Source organism: Cupressus sempervirens, chromosome 1 (genome assembly GCF_028749045.1).
Source record: "Cupressus sempervirens isolate cs-2001-9-10 chromosome 1, ASM2874904v1, whole genome shotgun sequence".
NCBI classification, from domain to species: domain Eukaryota; kingdom Viridiplantae; phylum Streptophyta; class Pinopsida; order Cupressales; family Cupressaceae; genus Cupressus; species Cupressus sempervirens.
In genome coordinates this window covers 18,554,900-18,576,965 of record NC_143118.1, presented here as the reverse complement: position 1 = coordinate 18,576,965, position 22,066 = coordinate 18,554,900, and the positions used below count along the sequence as shown (strand labels likewise).

The following is a 22,066-nucleotide window of genomic DNA, read 5'->3' as shown; positions in this document are numbered from 1 at the left end:
GGCGAAGGCCCCCACCTTTCGTGCTATCCATTTCCTTCGTTGGGAGGAATCTCTTCGCTGCATCTCAGTCGTCTGCTAGAAAAAAAGAGGATCTACATCAACAGTTGCGACTTAATCTCTCGTTGGGGAGGTTTCTTGCAACATTTGGACCATCTGTTTCAAGAGATGACCTTCATCGATGGCCAACATCTTTTCTGGGCAAATCAAATTTCCCCCCCTCGCACGGTCAACCCTGCATGTTGCGAGTGGATAACACGTCCTATTATCCTTCTCCGCGTTTTTTCGCATGGCATGCCATCAAGACCAGGTCTTCGATGTTGAGTGGCTTCTTGGGCCTTGTCTCCACAGCGCCAATGCACTCCATGCCTCTTTAATGCATGTAATGATCAAACCCTTGGGATTTGACCTCTTACAGTTGAGTGCATCGTTCTTGGCTCTTCCTATCACTTCATGGGCAAATTGCACTTCATGATCAGATTTCTTTCTGATTCTTAGCTATTGCTCTCCCTTGCAACTCAACTCCATTGTGGTTGGAGTTTGAACTCCTGAGAACCTAACACAGCTGAGAGGGTTCCTTGGTTTATGTGGCTTCTACCGCAGATTTGTTTGCGGATATTCGCGACATGCGGCTCCTATGACAGATGCTTAAAAAGGGAGCTTTCGTTTGGACAGCAAAGGCACAGGCTTGTTTTGACAGATTTAAGGAGATCATGACTTCATGTCCGGTACTAGCATTGCCTGATTTCTCGAAGCCATTTGAACTCCAGTGTGATGCTTCAGGAGATGGTATTGGGGCTGTTTTGATGCAGGATAAACACCCAATTGCATATGAAAGCAGAAAACTCCGTGGGCCAGAGAAAACATTCAGCATTTACGACAAGGAGATGTTAGCTATCATGCATGCATTAGCTAAGTTCAGGCAGTACTTAGTGGGTGGCAAGTTTTGCATAAAAACTAACCACAACAGTTTAAGACATTTCCTTGGGCAGAGGGATCTCAATGATAGGCAGCAGAAATGGGTCAGTAAGTTACAGGCATATGACTTTGATATATCTTATGTTAAGGGCACGCAGAATGTGGTAGCGGATGCCTTGTCACGCAGACCACATCTTAGTTCGATGATTGAGATCTCTGAGGACTGGAAGCATTTGATTATTGCAGAATATGCTAGAGACTCATGGGCATCTGGGATAGTTGACGGGACAATTGTTGATACCAGGTATACACTTGTGGATGAGTTGATTGTTTACAAGAACAAGATATTTTTAGTCCCAGGATCGAAGGTGAAGCAGTTTATTATGCGAGCTCTTCATGATTCACCTATAGCTGGTCACCCCGAATACTTTAAAACATATAGACAGGTGCGAGAACGGTTTACATGGAAGGGACTCAAGAAGGATGTTTTGCAGTATGTTCGTGAGTGTTTTGTTTGTCAACAGAGTAAACAGGAGCACACCTTTCCAGCAGGACTCCTACAGCCACTCCCCATTCCGCGTCAGAAGTGGGAATGCATATCCATGGATTTCATTATCGGGTTGCCCAAGGCTCAGGGTCGAGATTGCATTTATGTAGTGGTAGATAGACTAACGAAATATGCTCATTTCTTTCCCATCACCACTACTTATACTGCAGTACAAGTAGCCGAGGTATTCTTCAGAGAGGTTTTCAGGTTACATGGGATACCCCGTAGTGTTGTCAGTGACAGGGATAGTAGATTCTTGAGTCATTTTTGGCAAGAGGTGTTCCAATTATGTGGCACTGAGCTCACACCCAGTACCAGTTATCATCCGCAAACCGATGGACAGACAGAGATAGTAAACAAATGGGTGGAAGGCTACTTGAGGAATTACGTGGCTGATCAACAGAAGGCTTGGGTAAGATGGATTTATTTGTGTGAGTATTGCTATAACACAACTTTCCACATGTCTATCCAGATGACATCTTTCCGAGCATTATATGGCTATGATACACCGAGTTTCATCGACTTGTTAATGGGTGATGTTCGGGTTCCACGTGTCGGGGATTTGATGCAAGAAAGTAGAGACATTATTAGCTCTCTACGGGATAACATAGCTCGGGCACAGAATCAGTATAAGCAATATGCAGATCAAAAGAGGACGGAGAGGAGCTTTGTGGTAGGTGACATGGTTTACTTAATGCTTCAGCCATTTCGACAATCTACTCTCAAAAAGAGTGGGTCAGAGAAGCTTAAGCCTAGGTATTATGGACCTTTCAGGATCATCAGGCGAATAGGGGAATTGGCTTATGAGCTTGAGCTTCCAGCAGATAGCAAAGTATATAATGTGTTTCATGTATCACGCCTCAAAAAGACGTTGGGACAGAATGTGATACCTTCTGCAGTATTACCACCCTTGGATGATGAAGGGAAATTGATCCTAGTGCCGGAATTCATTTTAGAAAGCAGAGAAAAATAGCTCCGCAAAAGGGTAATCAGAGAATATTTGGTTAAATGGAAGGATCTACCAGTCAAAGATGCTACTTGGGAAAATGAAACAATTTTGCAGCATCCAGCTTTGAGATTGCTTGAGGGCAAGCAATTTCAGGAAGGGCGGACTGTCATGTCCCCTTTCTAGCGACATAACTTTAACAGGGAATTTGCCTATCATCGACTCTCGTAGGCAAATGATTATGGGAAGAGGGTCATTTTTGTCTCCCGATGATTACATTTTGCTCTCGGAGAATAATAATTCAGTAAGTGGGGCCTACTTGTTCTAATATTAAATTAAGGTTGTACTCTAACTTTATAAAGTTATTTATTTAATTTTATAAAGTTTAATAATTAAAGTACATCATAAAAGATGATTCTGAAAAACTTCCAGTAACTTCTCAGCGAAGTGAATAAATAGAGGACATAAGGCTCCTATTTGGACAAGCGGTTTTGTGGATTCGATCTCTCTTTCAATTGGAGCAATTTGTAGTCATTGGTCTGCAAATTTCCATTAGGTATTTGGGAACGAAAACTCCCATGGATCTGCATAACTGAGGAGGTGAAATATCTTCCGAAGGGTTGCACATTGGAGGTGGTCTTCAGCCATTTCATGTTGGGCTTATTTGCATATCCAGTTTATTTGAAGGGTTACAATTTCTTGGAGTTCTGAGAATTGGTGAACTTAAAAGGAAGCAGAGAAGATATTAACTCCTGCAGTATTACCACCCTTGGATGATGAAAGGAAATTGATCCTAGTGCCGGAATTCATTTTAGAAAGCAGAGAAAAACAACTCCGCAGAAGGGTAATCAGAGAATATTTGGTTAAATGGAAGGATCTACCAGTCGAAGATGCTACTTGGGAAAATGAAACAATTTTGCAGCATCCAGCTTTGAGATTGCTTGAGGGCAAGCAATTTCAGGAAGGGCGGACTGTCATGTCCCCTTTCTAGCGACATAACTTTAACAGGGAATTTGCCTATCATCGACTCTCGTAGGCAAATGATTATGGGAAGAGGGTCATTTTTGTCTCCCGATGATTACATTTTGCTCTCGGAGAATAATAATTCAGTAAGTGGGGCCTACTCGTTCTAATATTAAATTAAGGTTGTACTCTAACTTTATAAAGTTATTTATTTAATTTTATAAAGTTTAATAATTAAAGTACATCATAAAAGATGATTCTGGAAAACTTCCGGTAACTTCTCAGCGAAGTGAATAAATAGAGGACATAAGGCTCCCATTTGGACAAGCGGTTTTGTGGATTCGATCTCTCTTTCAATTGGAGCAATTTGTAGTCATTGGTCTGCAAATTTCCATTAGGTCTTTGGGAACGAAAACTCCCATGGATCTGCATAACTGAGGAGGTGAAATATCTTCCGAAGGGTTGCACATTGGAGGTGGTCTTCAGCCATTTCATGTTGGGCTTATTTGCATATCCAGTTTATTTGAAGGGTTACAATTTCTTGGAGTTCTGAGAATTGGTGAACTTAAAAGGAAGCAGAGAAGATATTAACTCCTCATACCCATTCCGACTTCATGTTGATTATTATTATATTACCTTAGTTTCCAGACAATTCAACCCTACTGTTTGCAAGCTGATAAGACAAGATCGTACCAGTCTTACAATCTGCAGTAGGAACAGAATAGAGTCTTTCTTATTTACTTTCAGATCGGGCTCAGACCAGTACTGCCGGTGGATACAGTTAACCTGCGCAGCAATCCGGAATTCACGATTAGTCAGGTCTTTGGTATTTCGAGCTCCGTCTTATATATATTTTTCGGCACTCGACTGAGACGCAAAGAAAAGAAAGCAAACAGTTGACAGGCCATTGAAGTCGCAGGAGTAGAAACCGCGGGGGGGAAGACGGGACGCGAACTGATACCGCGGGTGAGGACAGGACGCAAACTGTTGAAGACCAGTCACGGTGACAAGTTGCAAGATCCGTCAGGGGTCATTCCCTTTCAAAAATCCGTCCAAGTCGAGTGAAGTTGAAGGATAAACAAGGCACGGGGGTTATTCCGACACATATGTAAGACTGCCAGATGAAGCGTCGGCCCAGGTCCATTTCATGTTAATTTGATAGCGAATATATTTTTGGACGACGTTGCTTGTAATAAGGGTAACAGATCTGAAAAATCATTCTTGTTTTCCCCAATTTCGATACAGTGTTACCTTCAATTTTTTTTTCAAGGGTTTATCAATTTTATGGATTGTTTATTTTCAATTGCATGCTAGTTTGAAAAAATTCAAACATAATATTTTCCCATAAACATAGTTCAGTCTACAAGGCAAGGTTTGACGAATTGTAGATTAAGCATTGTTTTGAGTAACCTTAATAGATAGGCTCATCTCAGATTAGAGTCAAGATATGTGCATTCAGGTGTTTCATTGATGTTTTGTGCAATTGTGGGCAGAGTTGTAACCCCAATTCTATCTCGGTGCATCACACCCTTTTCCCTTTCTGCATTTTAATTTTTGTTCTCCTTGTCCCTTTTCCTCTCAAGCAATAGTTTAGGTGCACCCTAATAGTGAGGAAGTCAACCTTCTCCAGAGATTCGGCCTCAGAGTGCAAGTCCCACACTTGGAGGTCATTTCCATGTTACACAAGGTCACTTGAGGGTCACACCTCAAGCAAGGGTGCAGACTTTGTGTCAACAGTTTTTGGCATGCTCGGTGGGACAAACATTAAAAGATTCAAATTAGTTTTCAAAACCTCCACCGGTCATACCACAATTTTTGGCCCGCCCGATGGGACACAGATTTCAGCTTCACAAGTCCATTGGCTAGCCAGTTGAAATCTATTCATTGAGAAATTGGGTGTTTTTCTCAGTGCAATCAGCCTTAGAGGCATTCATCTAACAACATGGCAACTCTATGCATCTACCAATTTTGACAGACCAAGTGTTGATTTGTGTAAAGATCTTTTGATCTTTTTTGGTGTTTCTCAGACTTTCTATGAAGTTCGTGGTTTAAATGCTCAAGCATGGACCCACTTTATAGAGACCCCTTTTTCTGCCCTCCATATTATGAGAATGAAAATGAGTTTGTGGCTCTCGTCCACTCTCTCGAGTGGAAGGTGAGAGTGGCCCAATTTGCGAAGGACCTTGACAGAAGACTTGTTGTAGCAGCTGAGGAGACAAGGCTCAAACTTGCCCAATTGCAAGCGGTTGAAGTGCAAGAGCCCCCAAAGAGGAAATTTGCTCACTTCAGATAAAGCACCCCTCCCCTTTTGTAGCACGTGGAGAGCACGCTACCAGTCATACCATCAGAGCTAGCCCCTGTTGGCCAAGAGGATTCAATTGTTGTAGAGAACAACACGGCCAAGGCTAATTGCCCAGACCCAAAGCCATCAAGAGGATGCCCCATCAGGTATCTAGCTTTGCAACAAAGCATGTTGCCCCCAATCATGCTCATTCCAGAGCATGAGGAAGATTTTCACAAGGAAGAGCAAGTATATCTTGCTCAAGAAGGTAATGCCCCAATAGAAAGCTTCATTGTTTTTAGCATTAGGAAGAGGGAACTCCATGCAGCAGTGTGCTTGTTGTGCTTGCTACTATTTTCAGCTACCCACACACATGGAAGAAAAAATTAGCTTGTGAGGAAGGGTAGCTATTTCAACAAGCCAATCAATGGCTTTGTTTGATTTTTTGTAATTGTAATTACTTGTACATAGTAGAGTAGGTATTTTTCTGCTTTCCAAGAAGTGCAAGAGCATAACTATTCCCTCTTGAATATAGCAAATTTTGTAATTTTGCTAGTTGCAAAGGCCGGCTTTTTGTGAAGTTGCAGGTGGAATGTCGTCTTCTTCTTTTGGTGACTCCATGCCTAATGGATTGCTTAAGGCCACTGATCCTATGCTTAGCATGAAAGCATCCCCTTGAGTCGCCATCACTGATATCTAATCTGAGAGATCTTCAATGGGTTGGATTCCTTGCAGAGAGTTAGCATTGTGTAGGTTGGAGGCTACTATTCCGAGCTGGCTTGGTTTGTTCTTGGTCAGGTTGGCTCATGCTACGAGATCCGACAGCTCTCGTGTTTTCACGAGCTATTTGTCCATCTTCCAAAAAGCGTGAGATGCTTCCACGCGTCGCCATTACGGCGTTTCCTCGCGCTACAATGCTTCCTCAAGGCTCCAGAACCCAAAATTTCGCTACGTGGTGGAGGGTCCCATCTCTGGCGCTTAGGCTAGCCAATATACACATATGCAGATCGACAGCGGAGATTCAATGAAAGGTTAAAAGATCATCATCTGATCTGTCAAACAGCAAAACACAAGATGTTGCCAAGTGTTGCCTTTCCAATGTTCCCTCATATGCCAGTGTCTTCGCAAGACTCCAAAGCTCGAAATTGTGTGAGATGTTGCCACGTGTCACCATCTCGACACCTCCTCACGCTACATTGTTTCTTCAACACTCTGAAGCCCGGAATTGCATCACGCATCACCGTTTTGGCATTTCCTCACTCCGCAGTGTCTCTGTGAGGCTCCGAAGTCCGGAACTGCGACATGTAGCGAGGGTCCCCACCTTTCATGCTATCCATTTCCTTTGTTGGGAGGAATCTCTTCCCTACATCTCACCCATCTGCTGGAAATAAAGAGGATCTACATCAACAACTGCAACTTTAGCTCTCGTAGGGGAGATTTCTAGCAGCATCTGGACCGTCCGTTTCAAGAGATAACCTTCAACGACAACTAGCATCTTTTTTGGGCAAATCAGATTCCCCCCACGGTCAACCCTGCATGTTGCGAGCATATAACATGTCCCGCTGTCCTTCCTCACGTTTTTTCCCATGGCACACCATTAGGGCCAGTTCTTCAATGTTGTGCGAATTCTTGGGCCTTGTTTCCATGGCACCAATGCACTCCATGCCTCTTTAATGCATGTAATGATCAAATCCATGAGGATTTGACCTCTTACGGCTGAGTGCATCGTTCTTTACTCTTCCTATCACTTTATGGGCAAATTGCACTTCATGATCAGATTTCTTTTTGATTCTCAGCTATTGATCTCCCCTGCAACTCAACTCCATTGTGGTTGGAGTTTGAACTCATAGTTAAATCTGAGTTATGCCTGAACTCTATAAAAAGCAAGTTGTAAATATGTTCTTTGGGGTTCTTCTTTGTTGTATTTTTGAAGCAACATTATGCTCTGCAACTTTTGTCTTCCATTAATGAAATAGCTCTATTTCTTACCTCTTCTTGTCATTCATTATTTGTGCATCTCTTTTGTCTTGTTTACAATATTTCTTTCCTACTACTTAGAGTTATATGTTGTGTTTAATCTACTGATAATTGTTGTATCGTGAAGATATCCTTCCTTTCAGCATTTACTCAATTCCAAACCTGCATGTGAGTTCTTTGAAGGTAGATTAGAGTCAAGATCTATGTATTCGAGTGTTTCATTGATGTTTTGTGCAATTGAAGGCAGAGTTGTAACCCCAGTTCTATCTCGATGCATCACCCCCCTTTCCCTTTCTGCATTTTAATTTTTGTTCTCCTTCTCCCTTTTCCTCTCAAGCAATAGTTTAGGTGCACCCTGATAGTGAGGAAGCCGGCCTTCTCCAAAGATTCGGCCTCAAAGCACAAGTCCCACACTTGGAGGTCGTTTCTATGTTACACAAGGTCACTTGAGGGTCTCGTTTCCATGTTACACAAGGTCACTTGAGGGTCACACCTCAAGCAAGGGTGCAAACTTTTGTGTCTATAATGACCATGAAGAAACGGGCTGCCCAAAGGGAAAGCAAATGGGAATTCATAGGCAAGATGTAAAGGAACAAGACGAGGAAGATTAAGCAATCCCCAAAGCACAGATGAAGAAAATCGTATACTCAAACCCTTCTACGATGAAGGAATGACTCTATGAAGCCAAAGCAAAAGTAGAAACAAGCAATGGTGAATCAACAAGGAATTCCCACAAGTACCTCCTGTAATACCCCAAAATTGGCACATTGCCATGCTAAACCAATTCTGGTCTATTTAATCAATGTTAAGTCCTATTATACTAGGCAATCCTAATTCTGATAATCGCTACTTGACCTAAGTGTCAAATGCAAAAAATCCCTAATCTGCATTAATTACATATTCTATTTAATTCCTAAGCCTAATCGAATTAGCAAAGGTAAACCTATTAATTAATTTAATTTAATTATGAGTCCTAGCACTTTTATTAAATTAAATTTACCCCTTTGGCTAAAATACACATTAAGGTTTAATTTAATTAAATATATCCTCATTTTAATTATTGAGTTTAATTATTCAATTAATTAAGACTATGCATTTATGAGGTCATATTTAGCTTTATTAAATTAAATACACTCTCCAAATTCTCTCTTCAGTTCAAAAGTGGAAACTTTGAGTGAACAGGAATTAGAAAAGGAATTAAATCAGTTAACTCCTTATTCCACTCAAAAGAAATTAGGGTCTGTTTGGTTCGTGGAATTTAAAAACCCGGATTTCTACGAACCTTGGTTTAGCCAAATCAAGGTTTTGCATATCTTCATTCCGATTTTTGGGATTTTACTAAAACTGTTTGTTTCACTCGAAAGATGCATGTGAAGTGCGTAAGCTTGGAGTTGAAGGCAAATTTCAAAAAGTAGTCCAATCTATTGTTTTTACACTCCTTAAAAAACAAAACCAAGTTTTGATTTTCAATTCCTGCTTGCTAGTAGGAATTTGGAAAACCTGGTTTTGAGGCAAAATTGGAAGTCGCGTATGCTAATTCCATTTTGCAAATTTTGAAACAAACACACAAATTTTCAAATCCGGGTTTTGAAAAAGCCAATTCCTGTCATCTTCCACGAACCAAACGGACCCTTAGTTAACTTCTTATTCCACTCAAAAGCAATCAATAACTTCATTTGCACAAAGGAAGTTTCCATTCTAAATGAATCTCATTTCTAATCTCAACCGTTCATCCAAATTGATCTTGACCATTAATCAATTCTGGAATTCTATTTAAGAAACTCTCAATTCCTCATTTCAGGGGATGCACATGAATTATATCGAACTTATGCTGAAATAATCACTCACTTCTTATATTCTTGGCTTTGATTTTCTTGCATTGCAATCTCCTTTTAGCTTTAAAATGCATACATTTAGTATAATTTGCTCTCTTTATTTCTAGATTAATTACATACATTTAGATTTAAATTTGCATATCATTTAGATTTTCAAAATCCTTCATTCTAGATGTCTGGTTGCTAGCTTCTCGATCTGAGAACGAATAGCAAAATCATTCTAGTTAGGAGGCAACAGATCGACCTGTTGGACATTTCAGATGAACAATCCCATGTTCATTCTGGGATGATTCTTTAGATAATGATCATGTTGAAGTGTGTGTGAATCACAGAGACCCACATTTCCCACTCACACCTCCTTGCAGTCTCAATCAATGAAGAAAGTGAACAAAAAGTGCTCTAAATATCCATACCAATCGAGGTGATAGACACTTTTCAAATTGTGCCATAACTGAGAGTAGCAATCAGCAACATGTTCAAGTGTGGATATGATAGTAGAATTGCCACTCTAAGGAGAACAAGCCATGAACTCGAAGTTGCTAATGGTAACATAGAAAAGAAACAAGTTGTCGTACCAATGCAAATCATGGAGATGAAGCTACAGAACACCATTGTTGATGGAGGATTGAGAGTCAATGTACTACTAGAAGATACATGGCAATGCCTCAGGAAGTCAACCCTCTGGCCACCAACATTCCAATTAGCAAGCACAACCAGCATAGAATCAAGTCATTGGGGGTACTAATGCGTAGAAGGTAATGATTGTGACCCAACAATTCCTCCTAAATTTTGTGGTCATCTTGTTGTAGAAGAGAGTGTATAGAGAATTTCTTGAGAAGGATGGCTGGTAGCAGCCAATCACAACCAGAAATAGAACACAATCTCCAATGACAACAAGGGTCAAAAGCATAGTTTAAAAACTCGGAATTTGCAATATCTCGGTTAGCCCAAATTTTTTGAAAAATTCGGAATTGGCAAAAACTCGGTAAAAAATTCGGCAATAAATTGGCACTTTTATCAAACAATTGAAAATATAAAATTTCTTAAAATATTCTTAAAAACACATACATACACACCAAATTTGTAGAATATATAATAATTTGAGATATTCACCATATAGTTAATTGTTGTTTAACTTAAATACATAGCAAGTGGAACTTAGCAAATTAATACTATTAGTCCTAATGTTAGCTACTTATTATTTACATTTTAAATTTAAATAATACATATATTTTAATTTTATTACAAATATTTATTTTATGTAAATATGTTAAATATTCATGTAAATATATTTCAAATAGGAGCTAACTATATGAATTTATGTGTTCGATAATTCAAAATATCTATTTATTGTTAGTCTATTGGTAAAAGAAAAGCCTTTGTAAAATTTATTATAGAACTCTTTAGCAATACTAGTATAAGAGTTTTTAAATAATTTCAAAAAAACTAAACATGAGTTTTATAATATAAAAAAACTACAAAGAATTTCTAATTTTACCACAATTTATAAAATCATTCATAAACAAAAACGAATTAAACATGACTTTTACAAATACATTTATATTATTAAAAAAATTCCCTCACTTATAATGTGAATGGAAAAAAAAACTATTAAAGAGTATATTTTAATATTTGAAATACTTAATGACGAAGGAAGTAATGGCGTCGGGTGCAATTCCCACTCTACATAAAGTAATGGCATCGACCAGGGAAGTCTTCGGTTTGTGTAGTCACTGTCGTCGGCAGAAAAAAAAATCGGACTTTTCAATCAAAAGATGGAGACCTAAAACATGTTTGTTGTTTCCGTTCACCGAATCTTAACAGCCAAATGCACGACGTTTCGCAAGATTTTCTAGAAAAAAATGCAGCGATATTATGAAAAACACGTCACCGATATCTATTGTGTTTTAACTGGTTGCCCATCTGACCTGCGATATATCATGATTTTGGTGTTATACCACCGTTTTTTTTAACTATGGTCAAAAGTATATAATTGATTGGAAAAGCCAATCCCTCAATGAGGAAGAGACTTCCTTGGAATTGTTAGATTTGAAACTAGCAAAACTAAACAGAGAGTCAAAGATTGATGGAACTCAACAACAAGAGAATTTTTGAGTTAGAATCATGCTCAGGGGATGAAATAAATTTTCTCCATGGCCTATTTCACTGCCAATTAGAGGATTATGCAGTGTTTTTCTTGAAATGTAATTTTCTAGAAGGTACAACACTTAGTGAAAAGCAGCTGATGAATAAATGCAAAAAGAGTCATGATGCGTCTTAGAAGTACTAAGTGCAATTGCAGAAAAAGCGAAAGATAATTAGAAAATAAGGAAACATTCGAACAGAAACTGTACAAAATTAAATTCCAATGAAAATTATAAGGTACAGCCATTTTATTTTCATATTGTACAGCAAAATAAAGTGGGGGTTCACCTAAAGACGAGAGTAAAACTGAAACCTTGGCAGCATCTGTATATTGTACAGCCTCCACATTTTTTAATCGTACAGTCTCCTTGGTGGCATCACAAAGTTTTAATTGTATGACTCCATTGGCATTAGCATTTGAAGCACATTATACAACAAGTATTCTTCATTCGGACACATTTCATCCTTCCTCACCACGTACAGCATCCCCAAGTTCCTGTTAGCATGAATGCTGATGATACTACTTTGGGGTAGTATCCTAAGCATTAGAGAGTATTGACATGTTGTATTCATGACTGGGTTTGTCATTGATGTCAACATAGTACGGTTTCTGTAAAGACTGGCTGAGTAGCAAACAGAAATCTTAATGATACGGACAATGGTTTGATTGTCTGGTGATGCGCAGTTATGGACATATTCGGCATTGTGTCTTGATGATGTGGTTAAGTGCACAGAGTCTAAGTCAAAGATGTACGAAAGTTGTATCTAATTTACAGAGAGCAGTTCAGAGACAGAGTATTGGGAAAGCAGTTCCTAATGTTTGTTCACTATCTTACATCTGAGAGATGTAATGAAAAGATGCACAGTCAAGCAGTGACAGAGGACAATTTGTTGGTGACGTCAATGAGTGCGCAAGCCCTAGTATCGCACATGTGAAGTTTTGTATAGACTGTGAGCCGATAGTGCTATTGTAATTGTAATTAATTAATTATCTTATTATAATTAATTGGAAAGCCTCAAGGCTGTCTCAAGGAATTATGTTGAAGATATGGTATAAAGGAAAGATGTTTTCCTTGATTGTAAAGGGTCGTGATCATTGTATCAAGTGCAAAGTGCGAAAAGGAGCAGAGTGTTTGAAGAATGCGTGTAAGTGATCCAAGGGATTATGATTCGAGATTCAATTACAAGATCAGAAGGAGCAAAGCTCTGGTTGATAGGTCAGAAGAAGAGGAAGGAAATACATTTCATTTCTATTATTCTACAAGGAATAATACAAAGATCATTTGGACAGTGGGTTCATTGGTCTTGCCCTTGAAGCTATTTGGGTAGTGGGTCCAGCTATCTTCCACAACTCCTAACAGGGTTGGCACAACTCCTGACAGGATTGGAATCTCCTAACAGGGATTCAAAGTCTCCTAACAGCCACTCATATGTACTGAATATATTCATAAACTCCTAACAAGGTCCATCCTCTAACAAGGAATATTTATATTAGTACATCATCTTGTGGGTACCATCCCCACCGAAGTTTTCCGTCCGATCAAGGATTTCCCTAGTTAACATATCTAGTGTTATTGTGTATGAGTATCTTCTTGTGGTTTCAGTTTATATTGCTCATATGGTTAAGTTTGTTTGAGGTTGATAATTGGGAAAATAGTTGTATAATTGATTCACCCCCCCCCCCCCTCTCAGTTATAACAGTGGACTATATATTCTAACAGTTCCATCATACCACCTCCTCAGTACATAAGGCATCTCTTGCCCTTGGTCATACCACAGCTCAAGAACATCATACAGCAACAACCAGTTAAATGGGCCATAGAAATCTACACGGTACGTTGTTCACAACAAAGGACTATTGCATCATAGAGTGTTCATACCATCTCATTCGACCAAATTAACATTTTATTGTATGGATAAGAGGACAAAGTCACAACATACGACGAGTGCACACATGGGAATATTCATTCTTTGTTGTATACCAAACTTCACTATGCATTGTGCGATGAGTGGAACTATTTGAAGGACAAGCCATTCTCTCTATGGTTTGGCAAATTACACTAAGATGGGTCATTAAAAATTAATTTATAAACATTTTTAAAGATCAAATCAAGTTTGGAGAGAATTTGACAATTATGTATTTTCAATTCTCGCTTTTTCTTTTTTATGGATTTTAAATAGCAAATGCAGTGTTAAAAGAGCCTCATGGAATTTGAACAGACTCAACAAGTCCCAAGCTGAGCAGTCCCAAATAAGGTCGTGGCCACAAGGCGAGTTTGACCAATGTTATAGGACTTGTAGAACTTATGAATCATAAGGCAAGTAAGCCCAAATGAGGTCTAAGGAAGTTTGTCCCATGAACATAGCGTGTTTAGTCAAACCCATTGATTGAACCAAACTCACCCAACACTACAAATCCCACTAGATAGACTTGACCACAACATAGTTAGATTACAAAAAAAAAATTAAGTAAAACAAACTAAAAAGGGTAAAATGTAGTCACTTAAAATGACCTATAAAACTCTCAAAGTGCACTTTTTTCAATTGCAAGCACAAGGAGAGAAACAGAATTTTGGTGCCAAAATCACACACCACTGAAGAAAATCTAACAGACACTTTTCAATTACTTTAGTTAATATAGAACTGAGCTCCAAAATCCTTGATATTTTGAATATTTTTATATAAGAAACTTTGGCAAATTCGGAGGGAAAAAAATCATAGTAATGAGAGTTGCAGCGATTCATGCAATTCGACGTTTTGATTCAAGCTAGGTGATTTTTTATAAATCGGGGAATCAAATCGACAATTTCTTGGCATGAATCACCATGAATCGGCCTGTAAAATCAAACAATCCAATTGGACAACTTAAATTTTTATTTATTTTTTTAAAAAATACAATGATTTTTTTTCACATTTCTCTTTCTTATAACTCTAGAAAGCCTTCTATTTGTTGAGTATGACAAAAAGAGTTGTTGAGTATGACAAAAAGAGATGAAAAGTGAGAGAGAGACTTGAGCTAGAGCTAGAGCAAAGACTTGTCTTTTCAATTTGTTTACAGATAGACATGTTTCATGGATCTTCATCTTACATACATTTATGAGTTGATGTCATTGGTTTTATAGCTCTTCATCTTACATACATTTATGATTTGACAATATTTATAATTCTATATATCTATGTCATGACTCATTATGATCCTATGATGTCTATTTACTTAAGCTAAAACTTATTTTTTACATATGTGATAGATTTATCATTTATGATCCTTGTTTATGTATGTTAGATTCTATTCGGTGATGTTATAGTGTGTTGAACTTATATAATATATTCAATAAGGGGTGCATGAAATAAGTTTTAAATTGTTAAAATCTCTAAATTATAAGGGTTTTCTAATTTTGCCGATTCATAGCCGATTTGATTCTGATTCATGGCTGATTCACAATTCAATTCGACCTTGCTGATTCCAATTTTCGTTACTTTGCAAAAAATACCGTTGAATAGAAATTGCGGTGAAGCTTTATTCATGTTTGAGTTATGGCATGCCTTCAAATTAAGTGCAGGCCATTTAGCAGACTGAATGATCATTGTCCTGGGACATAAAGAGAAAGAAGCCTTCAAATTCTAGATGATTTTGATTTTGATTTGAGTGTTAAAGGCTCAGGCCTGGAGTGCTCAGAATTGCTTATCAAAACGGGTGTTTATCAAAACATCCAAGTTAAAAGCTTGACTATCGCATTTTTCTAATAACAGAACATAGAGAGGCACACACAAAGCTGTACCTGAAAACTTTCAAAAGAATTAGACTCCCTCTCACAAGCCAGTGAGCCGACGGACTTGGCAAATTTCTCAGTTTCGAGTGGATCAATATCAATAGTAACCAGCTTCTCCCCGCAAATCCTACAAACACCCGTGTGATCAATGGCAGCATGCTCCACAGTCCAGTTGCCCTGGCCCAACCAGCCCTGCCCATGCCACCCACCACCACCTGCAATGAGGGCGTCCCTGATCTTTGCCCTATCCCAAATAGGCACTCCAAGTTTCCCAGCCTCCTCGCTCTTAAACCACTTCTCAATAACATGAGCAGAGTCCCTTGACACCTGCCTAGCACTGCTCCTCAGCCGGTGCAGCAAAGAGTAGACCTTCTCTTCCCTAAAACACTCCACACTGACCTTCATCAACATCCCCAATTCGGGCTCCTCGGCCTGGACACCCGACGCGGCCATATGATCATCCACTTCATATGCCATGTCCGCCTTATTCTCCCTGCAAAAGGCACTCAGCGCGGGCCCATATGACCTCAGCCTCGGCGGAATTTTGTACTCCGCCATTCTCTTCACCAGCTCAAATGCCAAATTCCCGTCATTTTTAGCCACAGCTAATCTGGCGGCCGCCGTAAACGTGGCCTCATTTGGCACTATTTTCTCCAAGCCCATCTGCTTGTATATCTCAAAACCTTTACTCAGCGCTAAATCTTTAAACTCGTCACTAATTTCAACGGCTTCATTCAAACCCTCGTTCAATATGGCCGCATTCGAGGGCCTCAGCATGCCCGAGGCCGCCGAGGAACAGAGATAAAGCAGAGCATTGTAGTGGTTTATATTTAGAGCAATGCCTCGTTTCTTTGCGCTATCATAGATATTTAAAGCTTCCATAACGTCCCCATGTTTCGAACACATGTCCAGCTCGTACTTGAGCTGAGTTAGCACCTTGTCTTTTCTTTTTTTCTTCTTTTTTCCTCCATCTGCAGTAACTTTCTGGGCATCAGAAGAGAAATTCCTTCTAAATAATTTATGTTTTTGCTGAGAAAACTTGCAGTGAACTGTGTACTGTGTGCTTAAAACTTGTAGGTTGCTTTCCAATATCGTTTTGTGTTGTCTGGGGAAGCATTTCTGAGGGCGAAGGAGTGTGACTGTAAAGATTAGCGATCTGTTGAGGTAAATGGATGTTCTCATAATGTTGGCGATATAAGCGCCTCCCATTGCTGGGGGATACACAGCTCTTCACAGTTTATCCACTCTCATTTGTTCAATAGATCGTCCGTACTATTTCAAGATGATTCGACTCAGTGGTTTATATTTGGTGATTTTGAAAAGGCTTTTGACAGTGTTTTTGAGATGGGCAGGTTTTATCTGGCTGTTAAATTTATTTTGTTTTGGTTTTTGGTGATTTCGAATAGGCTTTATTAGGGCCTGTTTGGCAACGGTGATTTTATAAAGGTTTTAGGGTCTGTTTGGCAACCGGAATTAGAGTAGAATAGACTTCTTGGAAAATTTATATTTTTCATTTGGGTGTCGTCACTAGAATTTAGGAATAGGAATATATATGCCAATTTTATTTAGAAATGGGCATTTGCTATTCCACCAAAAGAGGTGGAATTGGAATATATATTCTTATTCTAACTTTTACTTTTTGACAAAATATAATCTATTAGGTCCATGAATTTTTTCCCTTCAATTTGGTTCCTCATCTCGCGCAACTCCATTTGTTTCCAAACAAGTTTAGGCACTCATTCTCAATAGACTTGGGCCATCTCCATTGTTGCTTGTCGGTTTAGCTATTTTGCAGAGTGTGCTTGTCAATTTAGCTATTTTGAGGAGTGTGGTCAACAGTTTCGTTGTTTTGCAGAGGTGCCCTTCTTCCTCCATGGGTTTTGGCAAGCGCATTCTTCCAAGTGATGTGTTTTCCATTCCTCAAAATCTACTATGTATTCTTCTCGTTTTGCTTGAAATTTTCCAATAATGACATTGCATGCTAAATGCGTAAGAGACATTGCCTATTTCTCCAATTTCATTACATGAGCCTCCATAGTAGCTTTCTCCAACAACGATTGGAATTTGACCAAAGCCAATCCTATCTAAGGCTACCACAAAGGTGTCAAAATTTCCATCAAAGGCATTAGTATAAACATTCTACCCATCAACCACCAGATGAGTATTGTTATAAAAAAAGCATAGTCTACTGGAAAATCTGCATAGTTAGGTCATTTTCTATGAGAACTTATTTCTATTATTAAATGAATATCATATTCTTTTCATTTCTTCTTTTTCTTTAGCTCCATGAATACCCTAATTCATTTCTTGGTTTAATTATAATTTGTTGGTGCTTTGCAAACTTTGAGGCTTTGACTGGAGAATGCCATGATCGTTTACAATATATCTAAATCTATGCAAGAATACATATTCCTTTCTATTCAATATGCTCTATTTATAATCGTTGGCTCATTGTTTGTTCTTCTTTGCTAATACAAAATTGGTCTTTATGATCTAAATTATTATGATTCTCATTTGTACATTATAACCATAGCTATTTCTTATTTTTTTGAAATACTTGCTTTGTATTTACCCATTGGTTTAATCTATAGCATCTACCCAAGATTGTTGATTTTGGTTTGTACTTGTAGCTCATTTATTTTGTCTTTGCATACTAAGGATATTATTTGTATTAGTTGTAATGATCTAATTGGTTGTTCTTGTGATTCCATCATGTTGATATGATAGTAAAATATGCAACTTTGATCTCTATGATTTTTCTTTGTGTTGTAAGTTCTTGTCTATCTACACCATCATACCTTCTCTGGATATTTGGATGATGTGTCTCCATTTTTTGTTGATTAAAAATGAACTTACTTTATACAAATTTTTGGGTATCTATATTTTAGCTTGAAAAACCTCTCTTTGTTAGAGTTGTGTGTTCTACAATCTGGGATTTACATATTCTTATATGTCTCTCTTGTAGTAATTTGGACACTTTCAATTTGAGTTTCATGTAAAAGTTGGCCCATAGTAACATAACTCTTTTTATAATTTATGGTTGTCATGGCTAAATGGTTTAATTAATTTCTATGAGAAGCTCATTAAGATTTGCCTTTGGAAGAGCTTGTTGTACATTGTTTACAGTAGGAACTACAAATGATTGAAATTTCCCTTGGTAGCTAGAAAGAAATGGTTCATTACCAACTGCAACATACCTGTACACATGCATTCAAGAACCAACGAATCAGTAAGCAATATAAACTTGAAAATATAAAAAGGAGAATACTGATTAAAAGCAAGTTTTAGAAGTCATTTGCTTGAAAAGACTTGATAATTTTTTCCTCACTATAGTGTAAAAATTACCTACTTGGTTTATTGTGGACAACACTGATCATGGTCCCTAATAAAAAAGTCCAGTATTCAAGCCGATTAGAAAGATTATAATATCTAGTAAAATTATCATGAACCCACATATCTGTAGCTGTCGAAGAGATGCTCATAAGCCTGAACATGTCATTTGGAATGCCCACCATGACCTAAATATCGGAGCCCACAAGAGCCTCCAAAACCAAGGGATATGCATCAAAAAAATCATTTTCATTATAGTATTGGCCCTTAGAAGCCTCACAATAACAGGAGGAGGGAGTTTGTGTGCTAATATGGTGCCCCAGTTGACCCCAATGTCTACTACCTTCACACTGGAACAGACCCACATGAGCCATGTTAACAATACTAGTGTTCTTGCAATGTGTACCAACTTCACCATCTTATATAGATATCCAAACACATTGCAGTTCAAGCCTTCTCTTTTTATGTTATTGCAATTTTAGTGTGTAAATTACAGTTTATGTTGTCTTCTTAGTATCTCATTCTCAATGGGTTCAAAGGGTGTTAAAGAAAGGTGGATTATGTGCCTATTTGAAATGATGTCTTCGTTGCTTTGCCTTGGTTGTGTGCAAAGTCTCTTTTAATGAAAATGATTCACCACCTTTACATTGGATATTGGGCCCAACTACAAGTTAATTTGAAAAGTTATTTTAAAAATGGAATGACAGGCTCCTGTATTTCAAGAATAAACTTTTAAGCAACCTTAACCTTTACTAAACTTCTGATTAGTTGATAAAAAAGGTTATTATACTTTTTTTGGTTAGGAAAAAGGAAAGGAAAGGTGGTTTTATAGTCCACGACACTATGCCATAGTTTTTGGGTTTACATATGGTGACAGTGATATGGGACTACCTCGTACTCTTTTTCGAGAGGCGCTTGGCACTACAAACGAGGCGTGCATACCCTACCCCCCAAGTGGGATTTGAACTTGTGATCTCTCTTTCAAGAGTACAAGTTCTCCACCACTAGGCCAAGTTAGGTATGTGTACCTTTTTGTTGGGAGATGGGTATGAAATTGTTGTTCATCTTCTCCCTTAAAAGTAGAGTTAGTTAATGAAATGAAAGATTTTAAATGTCTTGAAATATTCATATTTGATATAATGTCTGAAAATGTCTTGAAGACTTGTGTAGTGCTCCCCATAGTTTTCAATCAGAATAAGATTCTACAAATCAAGTATGTTTTATTTTTATGCACAACTATTTGCAATATTTTTTGTGTGCTTCTTGTTAGTCGATCATCTTGTGGCTAAATAGGAAAATGTCAAACCTTAGGTGGGAGTGTCAAACAATAACTCCAATTTGTGGTTATAGGTCATCCAATGGATCCTACCAATGATATAGAAGTTAGGGGAAGCATCGTTAGGAAGATCACGCTCTTGCATGTACTTGTTATTTTGCTTGTCACCCAAGCAGTATTTGTTGAGATAATGAGCGTTGCACACATTGCATAATATTGTTATGTTGTATAATTTTATTTTTTAATGTAATGTTGCACCTAGATGGACGTGCAACATGGAAAGATTCCCATTAGATATACTTGATGAGTTGTATTGTAACATTGTGATAATATTTCATGTAATTATTTAATATTGGAAAAAATAATTAAAATTCCAATATTAAATGTGGGGTCAGTGGGTTAGGTAGCACATGGTTTATGTAATACCAGTTGGTGGTTTTGTGGGACTTGCTACTATATAAGCAGCCACAAGGGTAGTTGTTGGAGTGAGAAGACAAAAAAGACAGAAGGCAAAAAGGGAAAGAGTCAAGCGGGACAAGACTTGACAGGTTAGCCAAGAGAACATTTGTGAAGGTCAGAAGCATGGCATGGGATGTGTGGATTCATGCTTGTTCACATAGATTGCTTGGTTGTGGCTATGGCTTTGAAGGCTTCCATGGTTGCATTGTAATGGTGTTTTTGTTGAATAATACATGGTGATGGATGCTTTTGGAGGTTGGGTTTTTTTCCTCGATGAGGGTTTCCTAGGGTATATCTTGTGTCACAATTTTTTTGGTTATGTTGTCTATTCTCTTGCATGTGGATTTCAATTGCATATTTATTTCAGATCTAGTATGGGTTATGTGAAAATGGTTATATTATTATTTCTTGCAAGTTTCCTTACAAGTGGTATCAGAGCTATGGTTTTATTGTTGTTACCCTAGATTGAATCCATGAGAATGCATGAGAGGATAAAAGAAAGGGCAAGATATATGAGTTGTTTATTACAGATCTAAGGGTTTTGGGTTTGCTGTTATGATGAGATATTGGTAGATTTTGGGCATGTGAAATTGTTGGATGAAAGGATTTTTTGGATGTTTCATTTAAATAAGGATTTTAGTGGGAGCTTGTAGAAATGACCTCTTAGGTAAAAACATACCTCACCATTGGATCTAGATCGACATTTCCATAAATGTTGATATATAATATGCCCTAGTTTCGTCATGTTTAGAGAAAATGAAAGAGTTTTTTAGTTTTAGCTCATGATGGCCATCAAATTTAATCTTGTCAAAAATTTTGTCACAAAAAAAAATCGCAATGAAAATGATAAAAAGATTGTTGTAGTAAAACGACCATAACTTTCTCTTAAGATATCGGATTTCATACTTCTTATAGCCGTTGGAAAGTTAATTCAGAGCACTACAACTTGGTGTAGGTTTGGTTTTGTGATTTTGATATCTTGTCAGGTTTTAAGAGGTTGAAAGTCAACTTGGGCATACGGAGTCAGATTTCAAACTGCGAGTAGCCAACGAAAAGCTCTTGAAGAGCTGTACACATTGGTTTAGATTTGATGTAGGTTTGGTATGATTTATTTGGTGACATTTTAAGTTTGTGACATTATATGTTTGAAAATTTGGATTTGATGTCATTATATACTTAGCTCATATTTCAGATTAGTCTCATAATGATATGGTTACTAGTATTTGATTTGGATATGTATGATGACTTGTTGGGTCTACAAGTTGGGTAGTGTTGTAAGCAATCTATACTTACAAGTTGCATTTATGACTTGGTTATGGGTTGTCTTTGCCCATTGATCTTTCATTATTGATGCACATTCAAATTGGTGGCTTGGATCTGGGTTGTAGATGCCCTAAGTCACATGATTTGCTGTTTTTTCTTCATGTAGAAGGGATGTGATGTTGTTACCAGGTACAATCATGGTGGAAGATTATGGTTGACTATTTTATTCTGGCAGGTTGGACATATTGTGTGTCAGATGCTCAATTCATGGATGTGATCATGGTGCCATGGAATTTGGCATGACATGATTGGATATACAAGTACATCCTTGATGTTTATTGGTTTAGATTCCTAATTTG

At 38.0% G+C, this 22,066-nt stretch overlaps 1 protein-coding gene across 1 annotated transcript in view; it reads right to left on the bottom strand.

The window, feature by feature from the left end:
• The window catches only part of LOC149575944 (proteinaceous RNase P 1, chloroplastic/mitochondrial-like), a 116,625-nt gene extending 99,862 nt beyond the window's left edge, over positions 1-16,763 (bottom strand). Inside the window, exon 1 of the mRNA XM_089816053.1 lies at positions 15,389-16,763. Coding sequence (XP_089672179.1) covers positions 15,389-16,588 — 1,200 coding nt within the window. The 5' untranslated portion in view covers positions 16,589-16,763. The remainder of the gene's footprint in view (positions 1-15,388) is intronic.
• Positions 16,764-22,066: the final 5,303 nt, after the last annotated feature.